Source organism: Monodelphis domestica, chromosome 1 (genome assembly GCF_027887165.1).
Source record: "Monodelphis domestica isolate mMonDom1 chromosome 1, mMonDom1.pri, whole genome shotgun sequence".
In the NCBI taxonomy this organism is placed as follows: Eukaryota; Metazoa; Chordata; class Mammalia; order Didelphimorphia; family Didelphidae; genus Monodelphis; species Monodelphis domestica.
In genome coordinates, this window is record NC_077227.1 from 93,871,530 (window position 1) to 93,894,524 (window position 22,995).

The window sequence follows — 22,995 nt, forward strand, 5'->3', positions numbered from 1 at the left end:
GAGGCTAAAAATTGCAAAAGAGTGCCAGTCTACATTGGAAGGAGTATCCTTATTAGGAATTCCCTATATTAATAAAATCCTGGGTCTAAATTCCCAAAATAAAAATGAAAATCATAATAAAAATACATTAAATTAACAAAATTCTGGAATAAAATTATTCTTTATGTCATCTAGAGTTTGATTTTCACTATAGCTTTTGTTCTTTGAATAAATTACAAGGATGCCGTTCCCTTACTGGACCACATTAAGAATGCATACAGACAGTAGATGGTAACCAGATGTTTAGAGATAAAAGCACAGTGCATTGTCAGTTGCATTGTCAATTATTTAATATCCATTCTTATGAAGCATCATGCAGTTGGCATGCACCTTATTTAGAATGCTTCTAGGCAAATGTGTATTCTATTATATATTAGGCAATTTGTGTTAGGTGGCCTTAAATGGATTTTCATGGCTATCGAATTCATCGTCCTAGACCAATACTGGTGATGGCCACTCTTTGCTTAGCTATGTGGGTGCATCTGTAGGGAGAACCCTATTGAACTGCTTTTTGCTGTAATTTGAAGGTCCCGTCAATTCAGATCGTTAGGGTGGTAGGGAACCAAAGCCTTGGAAAATGAGGATGTAGCAGTAAACTGGGTATGTTTACACTACCATTGCCTTTAGAGTGGCTGTGCACTGACAGATTTTAAATCGGAGAGAAGTAGGAAAGTTAGAAGATAGCATGAGAGCGGTAGGAGTGGGACTGAACACTTCACATTTGAAAGTAAAATAGCAATTAAAAAAAGAAAAAGAAAACAGAGAATATGCAATGTTACATGAGAGATACATTAGAGAGATACAAAGTACTATGTATTATTAATAGTAAATGATAATAACTAACAAAAAAAGAAAGCAAATAATAGGAGAGGCAGCTAGGTAGCAAATAGAATAGAATGACCTGGCTACAAATTGGCTTCAGACACTTCCTAGCTGTGTGAACCTGGGCAAGTCACTTAACTCCAAATGCCTAGCCCCTTCAGCTTTAGAATGGGCACTTGGTAGTGACTCTAGATTCTACGCCAGAAGATTAGGGTTAGGGGAAAAATAGCAAATAACAGTAGCGAAGCTAGATAGAACAGTGGATAGAATACCAGGCCTGGTGAGTCAGGAGGACCTGGGTTCAAATGTGATGTCAGACACTTCCTAACTCTGTGACCCTGGGCAAGTCACTTAACCCTAATTGCCTAGTCCCTTACTACTCTTCTGCCTTAGAATATTGCCTTAGATGCCAATTATCAACTCTTAACAGAAGGTAAGAGTTTAAAAAAGAAAAGAAAGTGAATAGTAGGAATGAATTTACAGATCTGAATCTATGAAATGATATTTTAAACCCTTTAAAGTTTACACAACCCTTTCACACATAGTGACATATAATCCTCATGGCAACCCTGTGAAGCAGGTACTAGAAGTATTATTCTCATTTCACAGATGAGGAAACTGAGGCTCAAGGAGAGATTATGTAACTTGCTCATGATCACAATGATAGTGTCAGAGGTGGGATTCAAATCCAGTTCTTTGACAATCCAAGTCCTTTTCTCTTTCCAATCCCCCATGCGCTTTTTCCCCCTTAGTTGTCTAGAATCTAGAGAACTTCCTTGTTCAGTCATGGTTGGATTATATATCCTCTGAGATTCTATGAGTCTGTAAGTTTCTACACTGGGAGAATTGGACCCATGTGAATTGTAAAATTATGCCTATCACGTTTATTACTGCTGTGGAATTTTTCCATGAGTTTTTTCCCTCTGACTTGGCAAATGAAGGCAATTATCAGGCCCCCCCCCCCAAAAAAAACCCACAACAACAAAAAAACCAAAACCTAAACTCCAAAACATAACAAAAAACAAAGAACAACCAAATTTGGCTTCAATTATTTCAGGCAAAAAATGAAAACTGAAAGGCTTTGTCTTATTGGTCTCTTACAAAGTAGATTGTTGAGATAATTGTCTCAATTCTCCTTTCCACTTCCAACATCCAGCCATGGTTTCAAGGGTGCAAAAGGGCTCAACCCAGTCCTGAATAGATAAGTATTTTGTTAGTATCCTTTCTTTAGAAAAATTGGCTATTTGAATCATTCTTTGTCCCATCTTCTACCCCACCTTTCTTTCCTAGTCCCTCAAAGGGAGAAAAGTGGTTTTCTTTTGTTTTCTATTTGTCTCTTGGAGAATTTCTGGCCCTTCTCAAAATATAAATAAATAAAAAAGCCTGGGAACTTAAAAGGGCCAAGAGAGCTATGTTGTTAGAAGTTCTTGCTCCTGCCTTTTAATCTGATGCTGCTTCAACTGCTCAGGATTTCAGATGGCATTGATAGAATGGAAAGAGCAGCCCATAGGTTGCTTTTTGCTTTCAGAAATAAATGGTGTAATGCTCTGATGTTTGCAGAGGGCTTTATAGACTTTAAATTGCTATATCAATGTTACTATTATTGTTATTTTTATGAGTATTAGTAATAAGCAGGACTGGTGCAAGTTATGCTTTCATCACATCACCTTCCTAATTCTCCATTTCTTTCCTTCTTGAAGCCAGTCAGTGAACTGCCAAGCTGTACTTCCACTTCCACAGAGTGTTTCCATCACCATGCTGGACTTTGAGGAGGGTGCAGAAGGGGTGGGGCAGGGCTGGTCTTTTCCTGGAATTCAGATTCCCCCAAGAATTAGCATAGAAAAGAAAAAAGCCTGGTCAGACCAAGAAGCTTGAATGATTGATAGAATGTCAGTACTGGAAGACATGAGAGATTCAGAGAAATGAAGTCAGTAGCTGGTCACAGCACTGGATCCTTTAACAGATCCTCTAACCCCACAGTAGGGTCTTGTCACTTACACTATTTTGTTATTTTAATGGACGATATCATATAAAACATAAATTTATTACTGAAAATTACAAAAGGAGTCTAATAAAATAAGATCTGAAGTGTTTTTTTTTTTTGTTAAAAGTACACAGAAGTCGGGAGCAGCTGGGTAGCTCAGTGGATTGAGAACCAGGCCTAGAGACGGGAGGTCCTAGGTTCAAATCTGGCCTCAGCCACTTCCTAGCTGTGTGACCCTGGGCAAGTCACTTGACCCCCATTGCCTAGCCCTTACCACTCTTCTGCCTTGGAGCCAATACACAGTATTGACTCCAAGACAGAAGGTAAGGGTTTAAAAAAAAAAGTACACAGAAGTCTTTAAAATCACACACACAGGTATTTTAAGTACTTCTATTCTCACAAAGGTTTTCATGAAGTAAATACTGTGCTCACAGAGGTCCTGAAGACAGCTCAGATTGATCTTTAGCAGGAAAAGCAGTGAGTAGAATGGGGAAAGATTGTGTTAGTTAGCTGCGAGACACAAATACTTCCGTTTAGAAGCTTGGTTTCTATGAATCTACAACTGTCAACAAGCCACTTCTCTTTGTCTTTTTTTTTTTAACTGTGGGGTGGGGAGGGGGCCTCAGGTAGCAGGGAGATCTAAAGACTGTTCCTTCACTTCATAGGCATGAAATTAGGTAAAGGAATTCATTTAGAATTTCCAGAAGAGAGAGAAATCAAGGCAATAGTGTTATTGATTTCTCAGGCTGATACAAGACAATAGAATTTCCTCTCTATTTTTGCCACTATCAAAGATAATTCTGGATTTTTCTGATTCATTTGAGTAGAAATTATCAGCGAATTGAAAAATTCAGATAAAAAGTATTAAAGAAAAAAAGATTATTGTATAACTTTAGATTTAAGTGCTGAGTGAATGCAACCTTAAAAAAAAAAAAGGAATAAGGAGGCTTTATGTTTCCCATTTACATTTTGTTATCATAGGTGGTACAAGGTAGTTCAATTGAATAAATTCAAAACTTTCAAAGGATCATGATAGTTAGAGCTGGGAGGGATTGTAGAACTCATCTATTCCAATTCTTTATTCTATAGATGAGGAAATTGAGACCCAGAAGAAGGAAGGTCCAGTTCAGTCTTTTTATGTTTTTGTTTTTCCTACTTATGTCTGATTCTTTGGGACCCCATTTGGGGTAGGTATACTGGAGTGGTCTGCCATTTCCTTCTCCAGCTCATTTTACAGTTGAGGAAACTGAGGCAAACAAGGTTAAATGGCTTGCCCATGGTCACACAGCTAGTAAGTGTTTGAGGTCAGATTTATCCAGACTAAGAATGCTATCCACTGTGCCACTTAGCTGGGAAGGTCACACCACTAATAAGTGGCAAGGCTTAGGGTTTGAGTATAGGTCTTTTGATCCTAAATCAAATGTTCTTTTCATTAAACCATGAGAACTGCTCCCCTCCACATAAATAATACTGATGCCTTGACTTTTTTATAGATCCTTATTCTCTTTAAAGAAACTTTAATTTATTTAATCCTTGTAGCATCACTAAAAAACAGTTAGGGGAAGCTCTATTCTTCTGGTTTTTAAAAAATATGAAGACTTGGAGTCCAAAAAAGAATTGTCTAAGGTAAAAGAGCTAGTTTATTACAGAGGTAGAGGAGAACCTAAATTGTTTAGTTCCCAGACAACTACTCTTTCTGCTGGCACACACTGTGGGTGGCTCTTTACAAGACTGGAAAATACTTTTCAATAATTTCAAATTCAAATTCAAAAAGCAATCTTAAAAGGTCCATGAGCCTTGGTCTACCCCTGACATATATTAGTTGTGTAAGCAAGTCACTTAACTTCTCAGTTCTCTAGGCAACTTTCTAAGATCGTAATTGCCTAGACAGTACCAACCCGAATTAGTAGGTAGAATTTCTTCAGCTAGGAATTCCCTTTTACTAATGAATACTTGGATCTCGTCCCTGCCTCTATTTCCTTTCCTTACAGCAGACCTGGGAGGGAGGCATATATTTGTCTAAAATATATTTAACAAATACTCTTTTTAAGGATGAGTGGACTGAGGCTTAGACAGATTTAAGTGATTTTCTCATAGTTACACAGCTTATAGAAAGTGAAGTTGGGACCATGTTTTCTGATTCTGGGTTTGAGCCTTGCTGTACTATGCTGCCTCTCTCATCTGTTTGTCTATATTCCCCACCTTTCTAACTGAATGTATCTCTGTCTCTGTCTCTCTCTTTCTCTCTCTCTGTCTCCGTCTGTCTGTCTGTCTGTCTCTCTTTCTCTCCATATATATATATATTTCTCATATCCTCTCTTCCCCTGCTTCATGTCACCATTATGAATTATTGTATCCATCTCTTTTGATTTAAGCAGATAGGCTATAACCTTCATTTGAAGGAAAGCTTAACTAAAGCTGTGATGTGAAATGAAATGTTACTTTTTGTATTGTGTGGTTGGCCTTCTAACATAGCTTAACTATTTTTATAGTTACTTTATATTTTTAAACATTTGTTTAAAAGTGCTTCTCCCCCATGAGTTAGCATGTAGGATATATTTAACAAAGCAACTTTTATCTCTTACTGAACCATGAAGGAAGTCCCCAAACCGTGTTTTCCCCCCATTCCTTAAATGTAGCTGAATGTGTATGGCTTATAATAAAATATACGTAGAGGTGAAAAACACTTCCAGACCCTCTCTCCACCTCCTCCCCATCCCCTAAGATTTTGATGGCAAAGTTGGATGAGTGATGGAGTAGGGCATAGGTGGAAGCACAACAGAGAATTCCAAGACTTTTCTAATAGAATTAGCAACAGGTATTCAATTTAGTTGTAATAGTATGAGCCATTACCAAGGAAGCAAGGTCCCTGGTTAGGGCAAATAATTAATTGCCTCCAAGAGGTTGCATTATTTGAATTTGCCCTGCAAGTTTCCATTGGGTTGGAAACAGTGACAATATTTTACATAAGTGCAATTTGCGTACTTACGTCCACTTCGGAGGATTTATTATTTATATTAATCGTAACTAAGCGTCAACATGGGCCTTGGGATTGTGTGTTATATCTTTCCATTATTTGGTGTTTTTGTTGGTAAGTTCATGTGGACCTGGTGTTGTGCTGTATATCCGTTGTTGAGTACCAGACCACATATTCTCAAAGAGGTTCTCAAAGCTGGCTTCAGGATGAAGAACTTTTTGGACAAAGTAACTCCTTTTTTTCCTTTTTTTAAAAAACCCTTACTTTCCACCTTAGAACCAATATGTATTGGTTCTAAGGAAGAAAAGTAGTAAGGGCTAGGTAATGAGAGTTAAGTGACTTGCCCAGGGTCACACAGATTCGAAGTATCTGAGGTCAAATTTGAACCCAGGACCTCCTGTCTCTGGACCTTACTCTCAATCCACTGAGTAACCCAGCTGCTCCCCATAGTAGCTACTAAAGACAATCTACTCTTATAGAAGGATAGCTATCTGTGTCAGTGGAAGGAATACTCATGCTGACAAATCATGGTGCCTTGCAGTATCACAGTCATAGTGATATGACTCATATCATATTGACTTTGAAGTAATGATAGAACATTTTCCCATAGGGGACATTTTTTAATATAATTTTTAAAATATAACTTTAAAGACTGAAAAATACAATCTGGAGATTCATAATGTTCTTCTATAATAGATGAAAAGCTGTTTGGTTTTATAAACTAAGCCTTTATCTTGTGCTAACTCATGAAGCAGAAGTACTTTCAAGGAACATATAAAAGTATGAATTTCCTGCCATATGAATATTTAATAAATCATTCTGATTGAATAAAAGATCTCTTTAAGCATTGATATAGTCAATGAACAAGAATTGATTTAATAGTGGGAAATTCTTCCTTTTCAAGATGATGGTATCCTTTAATGGTGGCAGAGTCTTAGATTTGGAGTCAGAAGACCTGGGTTTGCATTCTGACTGATGTTTATGGTTTTTTTTTTACCTTGGGCAAGTCAATTAACATCCATCTTTCTTTCTTTCTTTCTTTCTTTCTTTCTTTCTTTCTTTCTTTCTTTCTTTCTTTCTTTCTTTCTTTCTTTCTTTCTTTCTTTCTTTCTTTCTTTCTTTCTTTCTTTCTTTCTTTCTTTCTTTCTTTCTTTCTTTCTTTCTTTCTTTCTTTCTTTCTTTCTTTCTTTCTTTCTTTCTTTCTCCTTACCTTCTATCTTAACATCAATGCTAAGAATCAGTTCTAAAGCAGAAGAGTGGTAAGGGCTAGGCAATTGGGGTTAAGTGACTTTCTCAGGGTCACATAGCTACAAAGTACCTGTGGCCAAATTTGAACCCAGGATCTCTCATCTCCAAACCTGGCTCTCTATCCACTGAGTTACCAAGATGCCTTACCTTAGCGTCTTAATCTGCAAATAGATTTGCCGGGATGATAATGCTTACTTCTGATATATACTGACTAGGGGACCCTTGAAAAATCACCTAACCTTTTTATATTCTAAGCAGTTCTCCTAAACTGGAAGTTATAAAGAATGTTCCAACCTGCATCAGTAGAGGGAATCTTCCCTTATTTGGCTCCTGTACCAGTTAAATTGTGAGTCTAGTCCTAAAACCCCATTAACTGACTCATAGGATGATTGTGAGAAAAGTGAACTGTAAAGTAATATATACTGTATATTTGAACTGTTATTAGTAGAAGATATAGAGTAGGAGTCAAGAAACATGAAGTTCAAATCATACTTCTACAAATTACTGTCACCTCTTTTTTCTGACCCCCATGTTCCTCCTCTTTCAGTTGAATATGTCAGACCACATCTGGGAGTTTCCTTTCAGCTCTAAGATTTTGTGATTTTCTTTAAAATTCGAAGATATTTTATTTTCCCAATTACATGTAATAATAAGTTTCAACATATATTTTCCAAACTTATAAGATCCAAACTGTCTCCCTCTCTCCCTTCCCTCCCCACTCTGGGTGATGATAAGCAATTTGATCTGGCCATACATATATTATCCTGCAAAACACACTTCCATATTGGTCACTGTTGTAAGAGCAAACTCATACAAAACCCAAATCTCCAAATTAAAAATAACTGATCTGATATTATGCTTTGATCCATGTCCATCCAAATGCAACAGTTCTTTTCTTGGGAGGTGGATAGATTTCCTCCCATGTCCTTCAGAACTATCCCAGATCATTGCACCACTGAGAGTAGCCAAGTTTTCATAGTTGATTATCGTATAATATTGCTGTTACTGTGTACATTGTTCTCATGTTCTACTTATTTTGCTCCCTATCAGTTCATGTAGATCTTTTCAGCTTTTTCTGAAATCATCTTGCTCATCATTTCTTAAAGTATAATAATATTCCATCACTAACATGTACCACAATTTATTCAGCCATTCCCCAGTTGATCAACAACTCCTCAATTTCCAATTCTTTACCACCACAGAAAGAGCTACCATAAATATTTTTGAACAAGTAGGTCCTTTGCTCTCTTTTATTTGTGATTTTTAAAAGCATGTGAATATAGAGCAACATATTAGTTACAGTTATTTCATCTATATAGCAATAAACATTATGAATATAGAGATAAGCTTGTTCATCCCAAATGATTGCAATTTACTTTACAAAATTGACACAATTTTCAGCTCTTAGGTGGATTCAAATCCATCCATTTCTTTTTTTTTATTTATAAAATCCTTACCTTCCATCTTGGAGTCAATACTGTGTATTGGCTCCAAGGCAGAAGAGTGGTAAGGGCTAGGCAATGGAGGTCAAGTGACTTGCCCAAGGTCACACAGCTGGGAAGTGTATGAGGCCAGGTTTGAACCTAGGACCTCCCATCTCTACGGCTGGTTCTCAATCCACTGAGCTACCCAGCTGCCCCCTCAAATCCATCCATTTCTGGAGGAAGAATAGTGAAACTTAATATTTCCATCATCTGTGATGTCATCATGAGAGGGATATTGCACTAATGCAGATTACACCCCCTCAGTGCCTTAATAGATGATATTTAAGAGTTGCTGTGGCCAAAAAAAAATCCAACTTGTAGCCAACCTAATAGTGAGCTCCTCCATTCATACTGAACTTTTTCTGCTACTTCTTCCATTGGGTACTAGTTGTATGACCCTAGGCAAGTTCTATAACCTCTTTTACCCTAATCAAATTTCTAGGATGATTAAGTTGTATAGGAAGTATCAATGAGGGGCTGGGAGGAGAAGCATTTAAGCAGCACCTACTTTGGGTCAGGCTCTTTATAAATATTTCATTTAATGTCCCAACAATCCGTAAGATAGGGGCCATTGTTATCTCCATTTTACATTTGAGGAAAATGAGGCAAACAAAGGATCACATAGGCAGCAGGTGTCTGAGGTGGGATTTGGACTCAAGTCTTCTGACTCTGGGCCCAGCACTTTAGCTGCCTCAATTCATCTTACCTTTGTCTTCTGAAAGGCAGCAAGATATAGTCAAATAATCACTGGACTTGCCATTCATAGAGATCTATGTCTGTCTCTGGTCTTTGACACTTACTAGTTGTGTTACCTTAGCGAAGTCATTTCACATCTCTGAGCCTCAGCTTTTTTTAATCTGTAAAATATCAGTAATACACAATCTATCTCTCCCATAGATTTGTTATCAGGAAAGCACTTTATAAACTTTATTATGTGTTGTTATTCCTAGCAACCATAAGATCAATCAATCAGTAAACATTTATTATATCCCTGTATATCAGACATTGCACTTAGCACTTGGGATAAAGGGCCATTTATTAAACCCAGGAATAATATCATTATCAATTGTATTTTCCTGGTGGTTGGAGAAAAAAGAAGGGAAGCCTTCAATAACAAAGTCCTTTTTCTGACTCTGCCTTTTCCCCTAGTAGAACTAGTGCAGAAGGGTGTGTATTATCTTGGGAAGTGGCAGGTTTGATGTTGTGCCTGGAAAAAGCACCAAATTTGGAGTCAGAGAGCCTGGGTCAAAGATTGGGCTTTGATATCATATGACCTTGGGCAAGTCATTTACATTCTGTGGTCCTTAGTTTCTTCATCTGTTCAATCAAGGGACTGGATTAGATGGCCTCTAAAGCCTCTTTCAGAGCTAAATCTATAATTCCATGATCTTATGGTTTGTCCTAGGTGATCTTTAAATCAAAGCTGAATGACCACTTGTCAGCTTTGTTCAGTTACACATTGGATTACTTGGGTCTCTGAGGTCTCAGATATCTGGGATTCTGAAATTCATGTGACATCTAGAGAAGTGATTTTTAGTTAACTACCAACTGACATTGTGGTACTATTCCATATATTGGTGGAATCCCAGATATTTAGTGTTGAAAGAAGTCTCATAGAATGATTTACTAAATGTACAACCTGGCTGTATTTATTAGTACCTGTATGATCTAGAACAAGTTGGTTCTCTTTCCTGGGTCTCAGTTTCCTTGTCTGTAAACAAGAAGGTAGATTTGGTGGTAATCCTGAAAATCCTTCTGAGCTCAGGCTCAGCAAGCTAGAATGGGACAGCTGTGCAATAGGAATCCTATCTACAGACACTGCAGGAGCTAAAACAGGGTTAACAAAACACTGGAAAACTGACAAAAATAGCCAGACATGGTTCTTCTTTTTTGTTAACTGTTCTGTGTTTGAACATAGAGTATTCCCGTGACTTGTTTGTGGTTGACTGTCTCAATGTTTCCCCTTTCAGTCACATTTCCTATCCTGGCTAAGATAAGAAATGGTACTGAAACCATTCTGACCAAAATGGACAGCTCAAACACACACACACACACACACACACACACACACACACACACACAGAGAAAAAGGCAAAAAATTATTGGCTGGAGGCAAAGCATAACTAGAGTGTAGAGAATGTATAGTTTCTTTAGTCCATGTACTCTGGCCCAACTGCTACCATGTTGGCATGGCAGCTGGGCTTGGGAGACATCCTGAGGTAACTGTGTACTCTCTCTCTCTCTCTCTCTCTCTCTCTCTCTCTCTCTCTCTCTCTCTCTCTCTCAATCTCTCTCAATCTCTCTCTGTCTCTCTCTGTCTCTCTCTCCCCCCCCTCTCTCTCTTACACCCCCACACCCATATCCATAATACTTCTATTAAAGTCCCTTGATATTTAGCTAAATTGGTAGGACTGATGCTTTCTATTTCTATTCATATCCTTCACATTTAGGTTACTCTATTGCCTTTACTCCTTTTCAGTTTCAAGGCTCTCCTAGGTGGTCATCATAACATGATTTCACCCAAGTGGATAGGAAGGAGAGTGGTAGGATGCAGTATGGATACAGAACCCAAAGTGTGATCTGCCCTGGATGCTCAAGATGGCCCTCGATGTAATTTGCTAGTCCTTTGGTACATAGCAACATTCAGCCCTTATTGTATTAAGGAACCCTAGAAATGGGAGATGATTTTTAAAGTTATCTTGTAGTGTGGGTGCGTATATAGGGATGAGGTAGGGGCAGAATGGATATAGTTTTATTGATGGGGACAGTTCCTGAAGATCTCAGCAGTTTTAAAAGTTTAGCCCTCCAAGATCTTGCAGTTTTAGGGAGCAGTGATTTTTATAATGTGTTATTGTCTATACTTTTTTCCTGTCATGAATTAATAATTTACTTGAGATATCCTTTGTTTTTTTTTTAAGAACAGATATCATCTCATTGATATCTCTTCCAAAATAGGATTTCTTTTTGTATCACTTCTGGTAAAGTGATTTTTTTTCTTTTTAAGGAATCTTTTTTAAATTCTGAACTTAACAAACATTAAATAAGACGAGCAATTAAAAAAGAGGATTGTGTGTGTAACTGCAAATTTCTATTATTCATTTTATTCATTCTATTTTTATTATTAATTTTCTTTAGTGTACATGACAAATCCATGTAACTTTCAAAGTTCTCATTTGTCTTTATTTTCCTTCTCTCCTTCCTTATGTTCTATGAGTTAAAAAAATGCATCAGTGATCTTATCTGTTTCCTTTGACAACCCTATTTCTACCCTATCTTATTTCTGCCTCTCCTCTGAAAAAAGAAAAACAAAAGTCTTGTAACAAATATATATATATATATATATATATATAGTTTAATAAGAACTGGAAAGACCTATATGAACTGATGCACAGTGAAATAAGCAGAACCAAGACAACATTATACATAGAGACTGTAACACTGTGGGATGATCAATTGTGATTGTCTTAGCTACTAAAAGCAATGCAATAATCCAGGACAATTTTGAGGGACTTATGAGAAAGAATGCTATCCACATCCAGAGAAAGAACTATGGAAGTAGAAATTCAGAAGAAAACATATGATTTATCACTTGTTTATATGGGTATGTGATTTAGGGTTTTGGTATTAAAGGATTGTCTTTCACAAAAGTGAAAAATAAGGAAATGGGTTTGAGTTATAATATAGTTTTTGCATTGATCAGAATTCTTAAGTCTTTAAACCCTGTCTTTACCATCTTTAGCATATTATTGTATTAGTTGTTCTTTTGGTTCTGCTCAGTTCACTGTTTAATTCATATATGTCTTCTCAGGTTTCTCTGAAATTATCCCTTTCATAATTTCTTATCTAATTAATTTTTTTCAGTTATAAAGCATTTTCCTCCCTCTTTCCCACCTTCTCACTGGGTTTTTTTTAATCTGGGTAACTTTGAATCCATAGTATTTATCATGCTGAGCATTTTTCTCCCTTCTATTTATTCATAGCTTCAGTTTAATTTTCTGCATTGTGACTGTAAGCTTGGGTCAAGTTCTGCTCCCTCCCAGAATCTCGGATGGTGTTAGTAGGCCCTACTTGGCCCTGTCACCTGCTATGTCCTGGTCACTATTTACCTGGTACTTCTGTAGCTGAATTTGAAAGTGATTTCACTGTTTCCTGCTATAGGTCTAGGCAACAAGTGTACTGTACTTTCCACTTACTGAGACCTGACAGGTTTCTGGAAATCTTATGAAATCCTAGACTGGACAGAAGATCGTAAAGCTATTTCTCTTTTAGTTTGCTTTATAGTTGTTTCTTCAGATACATTTTTTAGGGCATTCCTGGACATATTTCTGGGAGGTCTGGTCTCCTCTAAGTTCTAACACATTTCTACCTTAACCAGAAGGCTCAAGTTGACTTTTTTCTAGCGTGAGTAGGCACACCAATAAATTAGATGAGACACTGAAAAGAGGGTTGGCTCTGGAGTCAGTGGATTTGAGTACAAATTCCAGTTCTTCCATTTACTATGCATGTGATCGTTAGGAAATCCCTCTCTCTTTTTGCCTCCCTGCTCCCCCCACTTCTACTTTTAATGTCCATGACTTCCAAGGTCCCTTTCAGTTCTCATTATGTGATCTTTTCTCTTGTTATTATCTTTGATTGGAGTGGGTCCCCCAGTGGAGGAATTTCAAGAACCACATTCCAAACTCTCTTCTAGGCAATCTGAAGTCTAAGTCATCCCAGGTGGAAGGTAGTAGTTTTCAGTCAGCTTCCCCAAGGTGAAAGATATTAAAACTTTGTAAGTGTGAGAGCATGATGAAATTTCTTAAGACCAGCATGACAGAAATATGTTGAGAATCAGGAGTCTATGAGACTGGCTACCTGTCAGATTCTGGCAACCATTATAGCCTTTCACCCCAAATAACAATTCATTGACTTTACTCCTGACACAAAAATTTGTATTTTGTTCAAAGTCAAAGTGCTATTCAAAAAACAAACCCCTGAAGTCTCCCTTTCTCTCAAACAGTGTGGCATAGTTTCTTTTCTTATCTGTACAAAGAAAGCTTGAGCTAGATGGTCTCTATGGTGCCTTCCAAATTGATAATATGAGAATTTCTATGAATAACTATACTACTCTTCCCCCTCTGTTTTCATTTTCATTTTTTTGCTTAGTTGGCTGATCATCTAAGGAGGAATTTTGGAAAGAATCATATAGGATGAAAGAAAGGTTTTATGATCCGCCAGCAACAATCAGAGCTCTGTGGTTTTTAAAAACTAAATGGATTTAGTAATTTGTTCATTGAAGTTACTCTGAGTTTTAGCAATAATAATAGCTGACATTTATGCAGTAATTTAAAGTTTGCAAAGTGTTTTATGTGTGTAAATCATTCATCCATAACTTCAGTTTTAAAATATACTTGTTTAATCTTTGGATGAGAAAGTCCTTCATAGCAGGGTGCTCATTTGGTTCTACAGCCTTCACAGCAGGACTGTTCTTGGCTTTTCATTGAAAAGTATGCTGTATTTTTCATTGTTTAATTTATTCTATAATATGGCCTGAAAAAAAACCCTTGGCCCTGGTAACATATTCAACCATCAGAATATGACATGTAAGGAATGAACATCAGAGGCTAACAGCTGTGTCTGTTTGCCATTTTACATTGGTGTCCTTAGCATGTAGCACCTGTGCCCTCTAGATTGTAGTCAATAATAAATATTTCTTGAATTGTCATTTTTGAATGATGTAGGGTTTTCCAGTAGGTTACCTCATTGATTATCATACCATGATGTTTCATTGCTTCATTTGAAAAGTATCTTACTCCTGAAACCTTATGTTTGTTAGAAGTATTGCTTCTATTCTCATCTACACTTTTTTTAGGGGGAAGTTTCATTAAGGGTGTTCAATGGGGAAGCCAAGATAATGACACCCACTTTTTAGCTGTCATTTAGAAAGAAAAAAGGGTTAAAAGTTGCTGTGACAAGTATAGATTATATAGGAAAGCAAGGGAAGATATTTATTTTCTTTCACGTGGCTGCTCCTTCTGGTCTCCACATGTACAGCATTAGTAGCTGTTGACAAACCTAGAAGGGCTGTGGAAAGAGCTACGTAGGCAGATAATAATAAATGAATCTTTATTTTGCTTTCTTGTAGATGCAAGAAAAGGCAAAAGAAATTTACATGACTTTCCTCTCCAGTAAAGCCTCATCACAAGTTAATGTGGAGGGACAGTCTCGCCTAAATGAGAAGATCCTAGAGGAGCCTCATCCTTTGATGTTTCAGAAGCTGCAGGACCAGGTAACTGGGCTCCTTTGTTTTTCAACCAATCCTTACAATTAAAAAAATTATTAAAGATATATAATTGCCTTTCATGATTCTAGAGGACTAATGATGAACATATATTTCCGAGATGTGACAATTTTAGGATTCAGAGTGAGACACACACATATATACCCACATTTATAGAATCATTGAGAGAATTTACTTTCTTTGACAATGCATATTTTTTACAAGGAATTTATTTTTCTTCTCTTCTCTTTTTTTTTCTCCAATGGCATGAGGATGAAAGGGAGAGAAAAGATTTTTGTAATCTTTTTAAAATTAAGAAGCTGGGAGAGATTGCTAAGATATGAAATATTGCATATACTTTCAGATGATGTCACTGTATTATTAGTTTTACTTAACCATTTTGTTTTGTCATAAGCTATCTATCAGGAATTGGGAGTAATCATTTAATATTTATAATATAAAAACAAAATACATCAAGAAAACTTTTCAAAACCCTAAATATCTATTTTCTCTTTCTTCTATCTTCCCCTACCCCCTCTCTCTTCTACCTGGAAGGGGAGAATAAACCCTTGTGACAAATTCTATTCAAGCAAAGCAAATTCTTGCACTGGTCACATCCAGAAAACATATGTTATATTTTGCACCCCAAGTTGCAGAACAGTTATGTTTTTGCATTGATTGAGAATCATAGGATTGCATATTTCAAGTGGGAAAGGACCACTCACCCAACACTTTCATTTTATGGATAAAGAAACTGAGGCCTAGAAAGGTTAAATGTTACCCAAGGCCAGTTGGATAGTAAGAGGAAGAGCGAGAATTTGAGTTCAGATCTTCAGTATTGAAGTTACATGCCTGTAATACACATACATGTAAGTATACAATATGCATGCATGTATATATGGTGTTCCAAAAGTCTTGGGATAATTTAAAGCTTTTAAACTTAAAACTATAATATACAAATTGATATGACTTACTTTCCTTGCAATAACCATATGTAGTGGGAAGTGCAAATATTTTTAAAGTTAAAGTTTATAAATGAGAAGATTCTGGTCACATAGCTAATATGTATCAGAGTCAAGATTCAAACCCAGGTCTCTTCACCTGGGTTCAGTGTTCTTTTCACTACATAATGTTTCTTATTTCAGTATTCTGAGAAAAAAAAACATAATTATTTTCAATAAATTATTCCCTATTTTACATATGATAAATGAGGTAATTATACTTCCAAATTTTAGACTAAATTTACATATTTATACATATTTAATACATATGCATTTCTTCAAATTATAAAAAGCAGACTAAATTTATAGGTATCAGTTATCATAATATTGATAAAACAAGCATCTCTTTTTTTTCTGGACACCATATTTTCTTTAGACTATATTGGCAACTGGGTTACTTGGGTGATTCACATTTTGAGCTTGAAGTCTATGAAAAATCTTCAATCTTTTTCACCTATGCTATTATCTAGCCCCATCTTCTTTCCTATACTTATAAAGCTGATTTTTTTTAACCTAAGGGCAGGACTTTGTATTTTTCCTTATTGTGTTTATCATAAGAAAGAGTGCAATTATTTTTTTAACCTTTACTTTCTATCTTAGTAACAACTCTAATACAGAACAGCAAGGGTTAGGCATCTGGGGTTAAGTGACTTGCTCAGGGTCACACAGGTAGGAAATATCTGAGGCCAGATTTAAATCCTGGTCCTCTTGACTCCAGGCCTGGATGTCTATCCACTGTGCTACCTAGGTGCCTCCATGTATTTATTTTCTGTCATTCCAAAGAATGATGAGAATGTCATGGCTTGTGAAAATCTGATTTCATGTTTCTAGACAGTTGACTGACTAGCAGACTTTGAAGGATAAGGATACTTTCTAGATGCCTATACAAAAAGGCATCAAAACTGAGACTGAAATAATCAGAATAATATTGGCACAAGGAAAGAAGCAGATGGTTTTGTTTAATCCCACGCTATGGGATTGAGCCACATGAAGCAGTGTGGAATACAGGTGGCAAAAGAGGAAATTTTAAGTGACCAAAAATAAGCAACTTCTTGGTTCCTTTGTTGAAACCTCTTGTTTGAGGAGATGGAAAAGTTTAATGTTTCCTAAGGGATATATGAATGAAAGTGCCCTCTTTAGAATCAAAACTCATTCAAAAACAAATATTCCAAAGATACTTTAGGTTCCCATTTCACTTCTCTAAAATTCTGGCTCTGGAGAAGTTTTGTTGGCAAGCACCAAAATACACTTTCAGAATGGTCTGTAGTTCTCTTTCTTTCCCAAAGGGCCTCCTACACAAGTCCTGTTTTCATAAGTAAAAGAGAGAGAAACTAAGCAGGGGCATGTTTGGAACTGATGGGCTTCATGTAGTTTAAAATAAAATCAAGTCTCAGCAAATTTGGCTTTGCATGGGGCCTCTTGGCTTTGTGTTACAGCCACCAGAATAGATTGTTCTGCACTTCTAGTTCTCCCAGAACATACTCATCAGGGAAAATTTAGATGATCTTTAGCCCTTTATCTACTTATCTGACAACCTCAACTATCTAGAACACAGCTAAGAACCTAGAAAAAAAAGACCTTCAAGTGGCTAAAATAGGTATCACAAAGTTCATTCAAACATCATTTAAATTATCATTCAGTGACTATTTTTAAAATTAATTTTAATAATTTTTTTCCTTAATTACATGTAAAAAATTTTTAACCTTTTAAAAAAATTGAGCCAAATTCTGTCTTCCTCCATAAGAAAGCAAGCAATCTAATATAGATTTTACATGTGCCATAATGTAAAATATTTTTCCATATTAGTCATTTTGTAGAAGAGAATTCAAACAAAACAAAAAAAAATGAAGAAAGTGAATTATAATATATTTTGGTCTGCATTCAAATTCTATTAGTTCTTTCTGAGCATGTTTCATCCTGACTCCTTGGGATTGTCTTGGATCACTGTATATATAACAATAGCTAAATCATTCACAATTGTTCATCATACAATATTGTTGTTACTATATACAGTGTTCTGGTTCTGCTCACTTTACTTTTCATCAGTTCATGTAGTTCTTTCCAGGTTTATCTGTGTTTGCTCTTTTTAAAACATAATTTTAACAAATGTAGTTGAATAGTTTCTTTGCCCCTATTTGATTAGGAGAAGCAAACTATATTGAGTGTTGGACTTATTAAGACAGAATGTAGAATCATCTAAATTGCTTGCTTCTGCTTCCTCACCCTGTACTTATATAAGAAATGAATATATATATGTATAAATACATACACACACACACACATATTTGGGCAGCTAGATGCTCAGTGGATAGAACAGAAAGACTCATTTCTGTGAGTTCAAATCTTGCCTCAGTTACATACTAGCTGTGTGATCCTGGATAGGTCACTTAACCCTATTTGCCTAAGGTTACTCAACTATAAAATGAACTAGAGAAGGGAATGGCAAACCATTCCAGTATCTGTGTCAAGAATACCCCAAATGGGGTCATAAAGAGATATACACAATAGACATGACTGAAACAACAGAACAACAAAACATACATATTTAATACATATACATTTCTTCAAATTATAAAAAGCAGGCAGAAGAATCCAAATTCATAGCCATCTGGGGGTTAGTTAGCATAGGATAGTGTCAGTCAAGAAGCATTTATTAATGCTTATTAATAATAATTAACTAAAATATTAATGAGTTAATTAATGCTTACTATGTGCTGGGTACTCTGCTACACTATGGGCATACAAAAGCAAAAACATGGTCCCAGCTTGGATAGGGGAAATAACATGAAAATATCTATATACATGCAAGATGTGTACAATGAAGATGGAAAGTGATGTCAGAGGAAAGACACCAGCACTTGGTAGGGTTGGATGTGAGCTCAGTGTTGTGGAACTGGAAAAGGCTTCTTGGAGAAGATGAGTTTTGAACTAAATCATGAAGAAGGTCAGAAGTTAGAGGGGAGGAGGGAGGAAGCGTTATGGTCCTGAAGGATAGCCAGTGAAAAAGCCTGGAAATGGCATCATGTTCCATAAACAGCAAGGCAGTGTAGCTGAATCACAGAGTGGAGAGGAATAAAGTGTCAGTAGATTGGAAAGGTAGGCTGGAGTCAGGTTGTGAAGGGCTTTATGTTCAAGCAGATTTCATATTTGATCCAATCCATAATAGAGAGCCACTGGAGTTCATTGAGTGGGTACTGTGGGAAAATTGCTGGTGGTGGTGACAGTCAGACCTGGGCTTTAAGAAAGTGTCTTTAGAAGCTTGCATGGAGGATTCACCGGAGTAGGGAAAAGATTTGAAGCAGGGAGACAAAGGCTGTTCAGTAGTCCAAGTGAGAGGTGCTGAAAGTTGTACCTGGGTAATGGCTATGTGAGTGGAGAATTTAGGGACATAAATAAGAGATTTTATGAAGGTAAAAACGACAACATTTGATGCAGATTGGATATAAGGGATGAGTTAGAGTGTTGAGGTAGATACCACTTTTGTGATCCTAGGTGACTAGAAGGATGGTGATGTCCTCAACAATAATAGCATAGTTTGGAGAGAGAGGAGGGAAAAGTACTGAGAACTGTTTTGTATAGGTACAGTTTGAAATGCTTACAGGACATCCAGTTTGAGAGGTCCAAGGGGGCAAGTGGAGTTGCATTTACTTTAGCCCAGGAGAGATTGGCAAAGGCTGGATGTTTAGATATGGGAATTGTCTACATAAAGATGAAAATTAAACCCGTGGGAGCCAAGGAGATTACCAAGTGAGATAATAAAGAGTAAAGAAGAGAATCCAGGACAGAACCCTGGATGATGGTCATGGTTAGTGGACATGATGTGACCCAATAAAAGAGAAAGACCAATTAGAAAGTTTGGAGGAGATCCAAGAGAGAGCAATGTCACAAAATCCTAGAGAGGAGAGAGTAACCAGGAGGAGGAGGAAGAATTCCATTGTCCGAAGCTGTAGAGAGGTTAAGAAGGATAAGAATTGAGAAAAAGGTGGGTATATTTAACAATTAAGAGATCACAGGAAACTTTGAAAGAGATGTTTCATTTGAATTCAAAGGACAGAAACCAGATTGCAGAGGGTTAAGAGGAAAGTAAAAGAGAAAGCAGACAATGTAGATGGCTTCCTAAAGGAGTTTAGCTTGAAGGGGAAGAGAGATATAGGATTATAATCAGCAGAGATGGTTGATCAGGTGAGTTTTTTTCTCCATGGTAGGGAGACATGGATGTATTTGTAAGCAGCAGGGAAGGATCCAGTTTATTAGGAGACATAGAGTACAAAGGAAAGTGGTAGAAATTTTCTGGAGAAATTGAGGGGGAATGGGATCTAAGACCAGAGAGAAGAGAGTAGTGGAAAATGTCAGAATGATGTGAGATTAGGAGGTAGAGAGGAGGTAGTCTTTGTGAAGTATGAAGCAAGATTCTCAGCTGGAAGGTTAGGAGGAATGTGTGCTAAGAGAAGCTTGAGGAGAGATGAGAAGATTTGCAACAGCTGCTATGGAGAATGGGCTCATGAAATCAATTAGGGATGATAGATTATTTGCCTTGCTTCAGTGAAGGTGCAGTTGAGATTAGATAACAAATTTGTAATGGCCCCAGTCAGCATAATTTTATGATTTTGTCCAGCACATGAATTAGAGTCAAGCAGGTGGATGATGGGAATAATTCCCGGTTGGAGTTTAGCAACACATGCTCAATGATATGCCACCAGAACAGGGAATTTGAAGTTAGGGATAATATAGAGTTGAGTTGGTTCACCCAGGGGTGAGAGAAGGTTCACCAGGGGTTGAGAGAAGGAAGGAACAATATAACCTACACAGAGGCACTGGCTTGTGAAAAAATGAAACTAAGTAGAGGTCATAGTGAACATGAAGAACAGAATCGGGGTCATAAGGCATAGGAAAAAAATCAACGGAAAAGATTGTGATCCAAAAAAGACATGAACTGGGAAGTGAAATGCTTGTGGGCAATTTCAAGATCAAGTATGTGGCCATTTCTGAGAGTGGAGAAGGGGATGGAAATTGAGTAATTTGAGGAACTGGGAAGTTAGAGCATTTGAAAGGATATCAATCAGTATGTATGAAAGGGACCTTCAGAGTTATCCACTTTAGCTTCTTCAGGCAGATGAAGATATTGGGGCCAGAGAAATTGGACCACTTGCCCAAGGTCACACAAGCAGTAAGTGGAAGAGTGAAAATTTGAACCCAAGCCTCTTATTCCAGATTCAGCATCCTTTTTACTGTACATATGCAAAGTTTTCAGTCTAGCATTTAAGACCCTCCTCAGTTTGACTCTTACAGACATAAGTTCATATTATTTTCCTTCCTTTGCTTGTAATACTAGCAGTAACTGCCATTTATATAGCCCTTTAGTGTTTAAAAGCATTTTATAAACATTATTATTTTGATCGCAACAACTCTGTGAGAGGTGCCACGGGTCCAGTTATCCTCATCTTACATATGAAGGAACTGAGACTGAGAGAGGCTAAGTAAATTATGTTGGGTCACATTGCTAATAAGGATGATTCAAATAGTTTCCCTGGCTCTCAGTCTAAAGTTCCACTGTTTCTGTATACTCGAGGAGTTGTGTCTTTGGGACTGAATCACTTTTAAGGTCCCTTTTGTACATATTGATAACCTCTCAAATACTAGAACTTGCCCAATTCCTCAATTTGTTTAATCCTCCTCTAGTCAGTAGGTACTTAAATGTTTCTTGAATCAAACTGAGTATTGACAATAATAATATGTGATAGCTGACAACAATTGATAGTTTATTGTAATGGCAGAGACAGGAAAATGATGAAAAGCAGATATATGAATGCATAACTCATAGCCATATGAAGTCATTCAGCTTTTGTTGTTGTTCAGTCATTTTCAGTCATGTTCAGCTCTTTTTAACTACTTTTGGAATTTTCCACACAAAGACACTGAAGTGTTTGCCATTTCCTTCTCCAGCTCATTTTACAGATGAGGAAACTGAGGCAAACAGGTTAAGTGACTTGCCCAAGGTCAAGAAACTGGTAAATATTGGAAGCCAGATATGATTCCAGTCCAAGTACTCTATCCACTTTGCTTCCCAGGCTGCCCCAGGGCTAAATGCCCTGCCAGTTAGCTTGCATAGTGATCAATAATCCTACATAGTTCAATATTCCCTGAAAGCATTGATATATTACAGAATATATTATTATATTACAGAATCATATAATAATTGATGCTTATAATTCCCCAAGCTTGGAATTGGATCCTCAGAAGGCATTTAGTCTAATACATAACTGAATAACAACTCTCTCTACAACATAGCTCACAAGTGGTCAACCAATATTTTTTTAAAGACTTCTGGTGAGGGTAAATCCATTACTTCCAGAACTAATCTATTCCTGGGATAGCTCTAATTATTAAGCAGTTTCCCCTCCCATTTTTCAAGCATAAATTTTCTTCTTTGCAGCTTTTATTGACAAGCCAGAATAAATTTAATCTCTTTTCCAAATGGACACTTGCTGACAACTGACATGGCTCTCCTAAGGACTCAGTAGCCTCAATTCAAAATGTCCTTTAGGGCATCCTCATATGGCATAATCTCAAGGCCCTTTATTGTTCTAGTTACCCTTTGCATGTTCTCTAGTCACATTTGAATGATAAGGTATATATCTTAGAGGGGATATATAAGATCATAGATTTAGAATTTCTAGGGACTGTAGCAATTAGTCTAACTCCCTCATTTTATACAGGAGCAAATTGAGAACAAGAAAAGCTAAGTGACTTGCCAAGAATAGACAGATAGTAGCAAAGTTAGAATTTGAACACATTTCCTCCAAATCTAATGATTATAACGTATTTCTTTGTTTCATTTTTATCAGCTCCTAAAAAACCAATTAGTATTTTATTCATCTTAAAGAATCTTTTATTTCAATGGTCAGTTCAATGACTCATACACATTATACAGTCTGTTTAGCTCAGTTGGTTATAAAGTGATGTTAGTGAGCCTGAGATCCTGGGTTTGATTTCTACATGGCCCAGTTTTCTTTTCTCTTTTTTCTGCTCTGACTCTGGCCAGCTGAATTGCAAATGTGTCTTTGTTCAGTTCAGGAGACTATCTTAGTGCAAACATATCCCTTTTACTGAAAAAAAAAATCTTTTAGTATTTGGTTGGATTATCTTTGTATAGTAAGGATGGCACCTTTAAAAAAAGGAAA

General features: G+C 36.8%; 1 protein-coding gene across 2 annotated transcripts in view; it reads left to right on the top strand.

Annotated features, from left to right (window-relative positions):
* Positions 1–22,995, top strand: part of RGS10 (regulator of G protein signaling 10) — a 112,701-nt gene that overhangs the window by 30,742 nt on the left and 58,964 nt on the right. For both annotated transcript variants that reach the window (XM_056803501.1, XM_007478915.3), the window contains exon 4: positions 14,679–14,822. In XM_056803501.1, the coding sequence (XP_056659479.1) occupies positions 14,679–14,822 (144 nt within the window). The remainder of the gene's footprint in view (positions 1–14,678; positions 14,823–22,995) is intronic.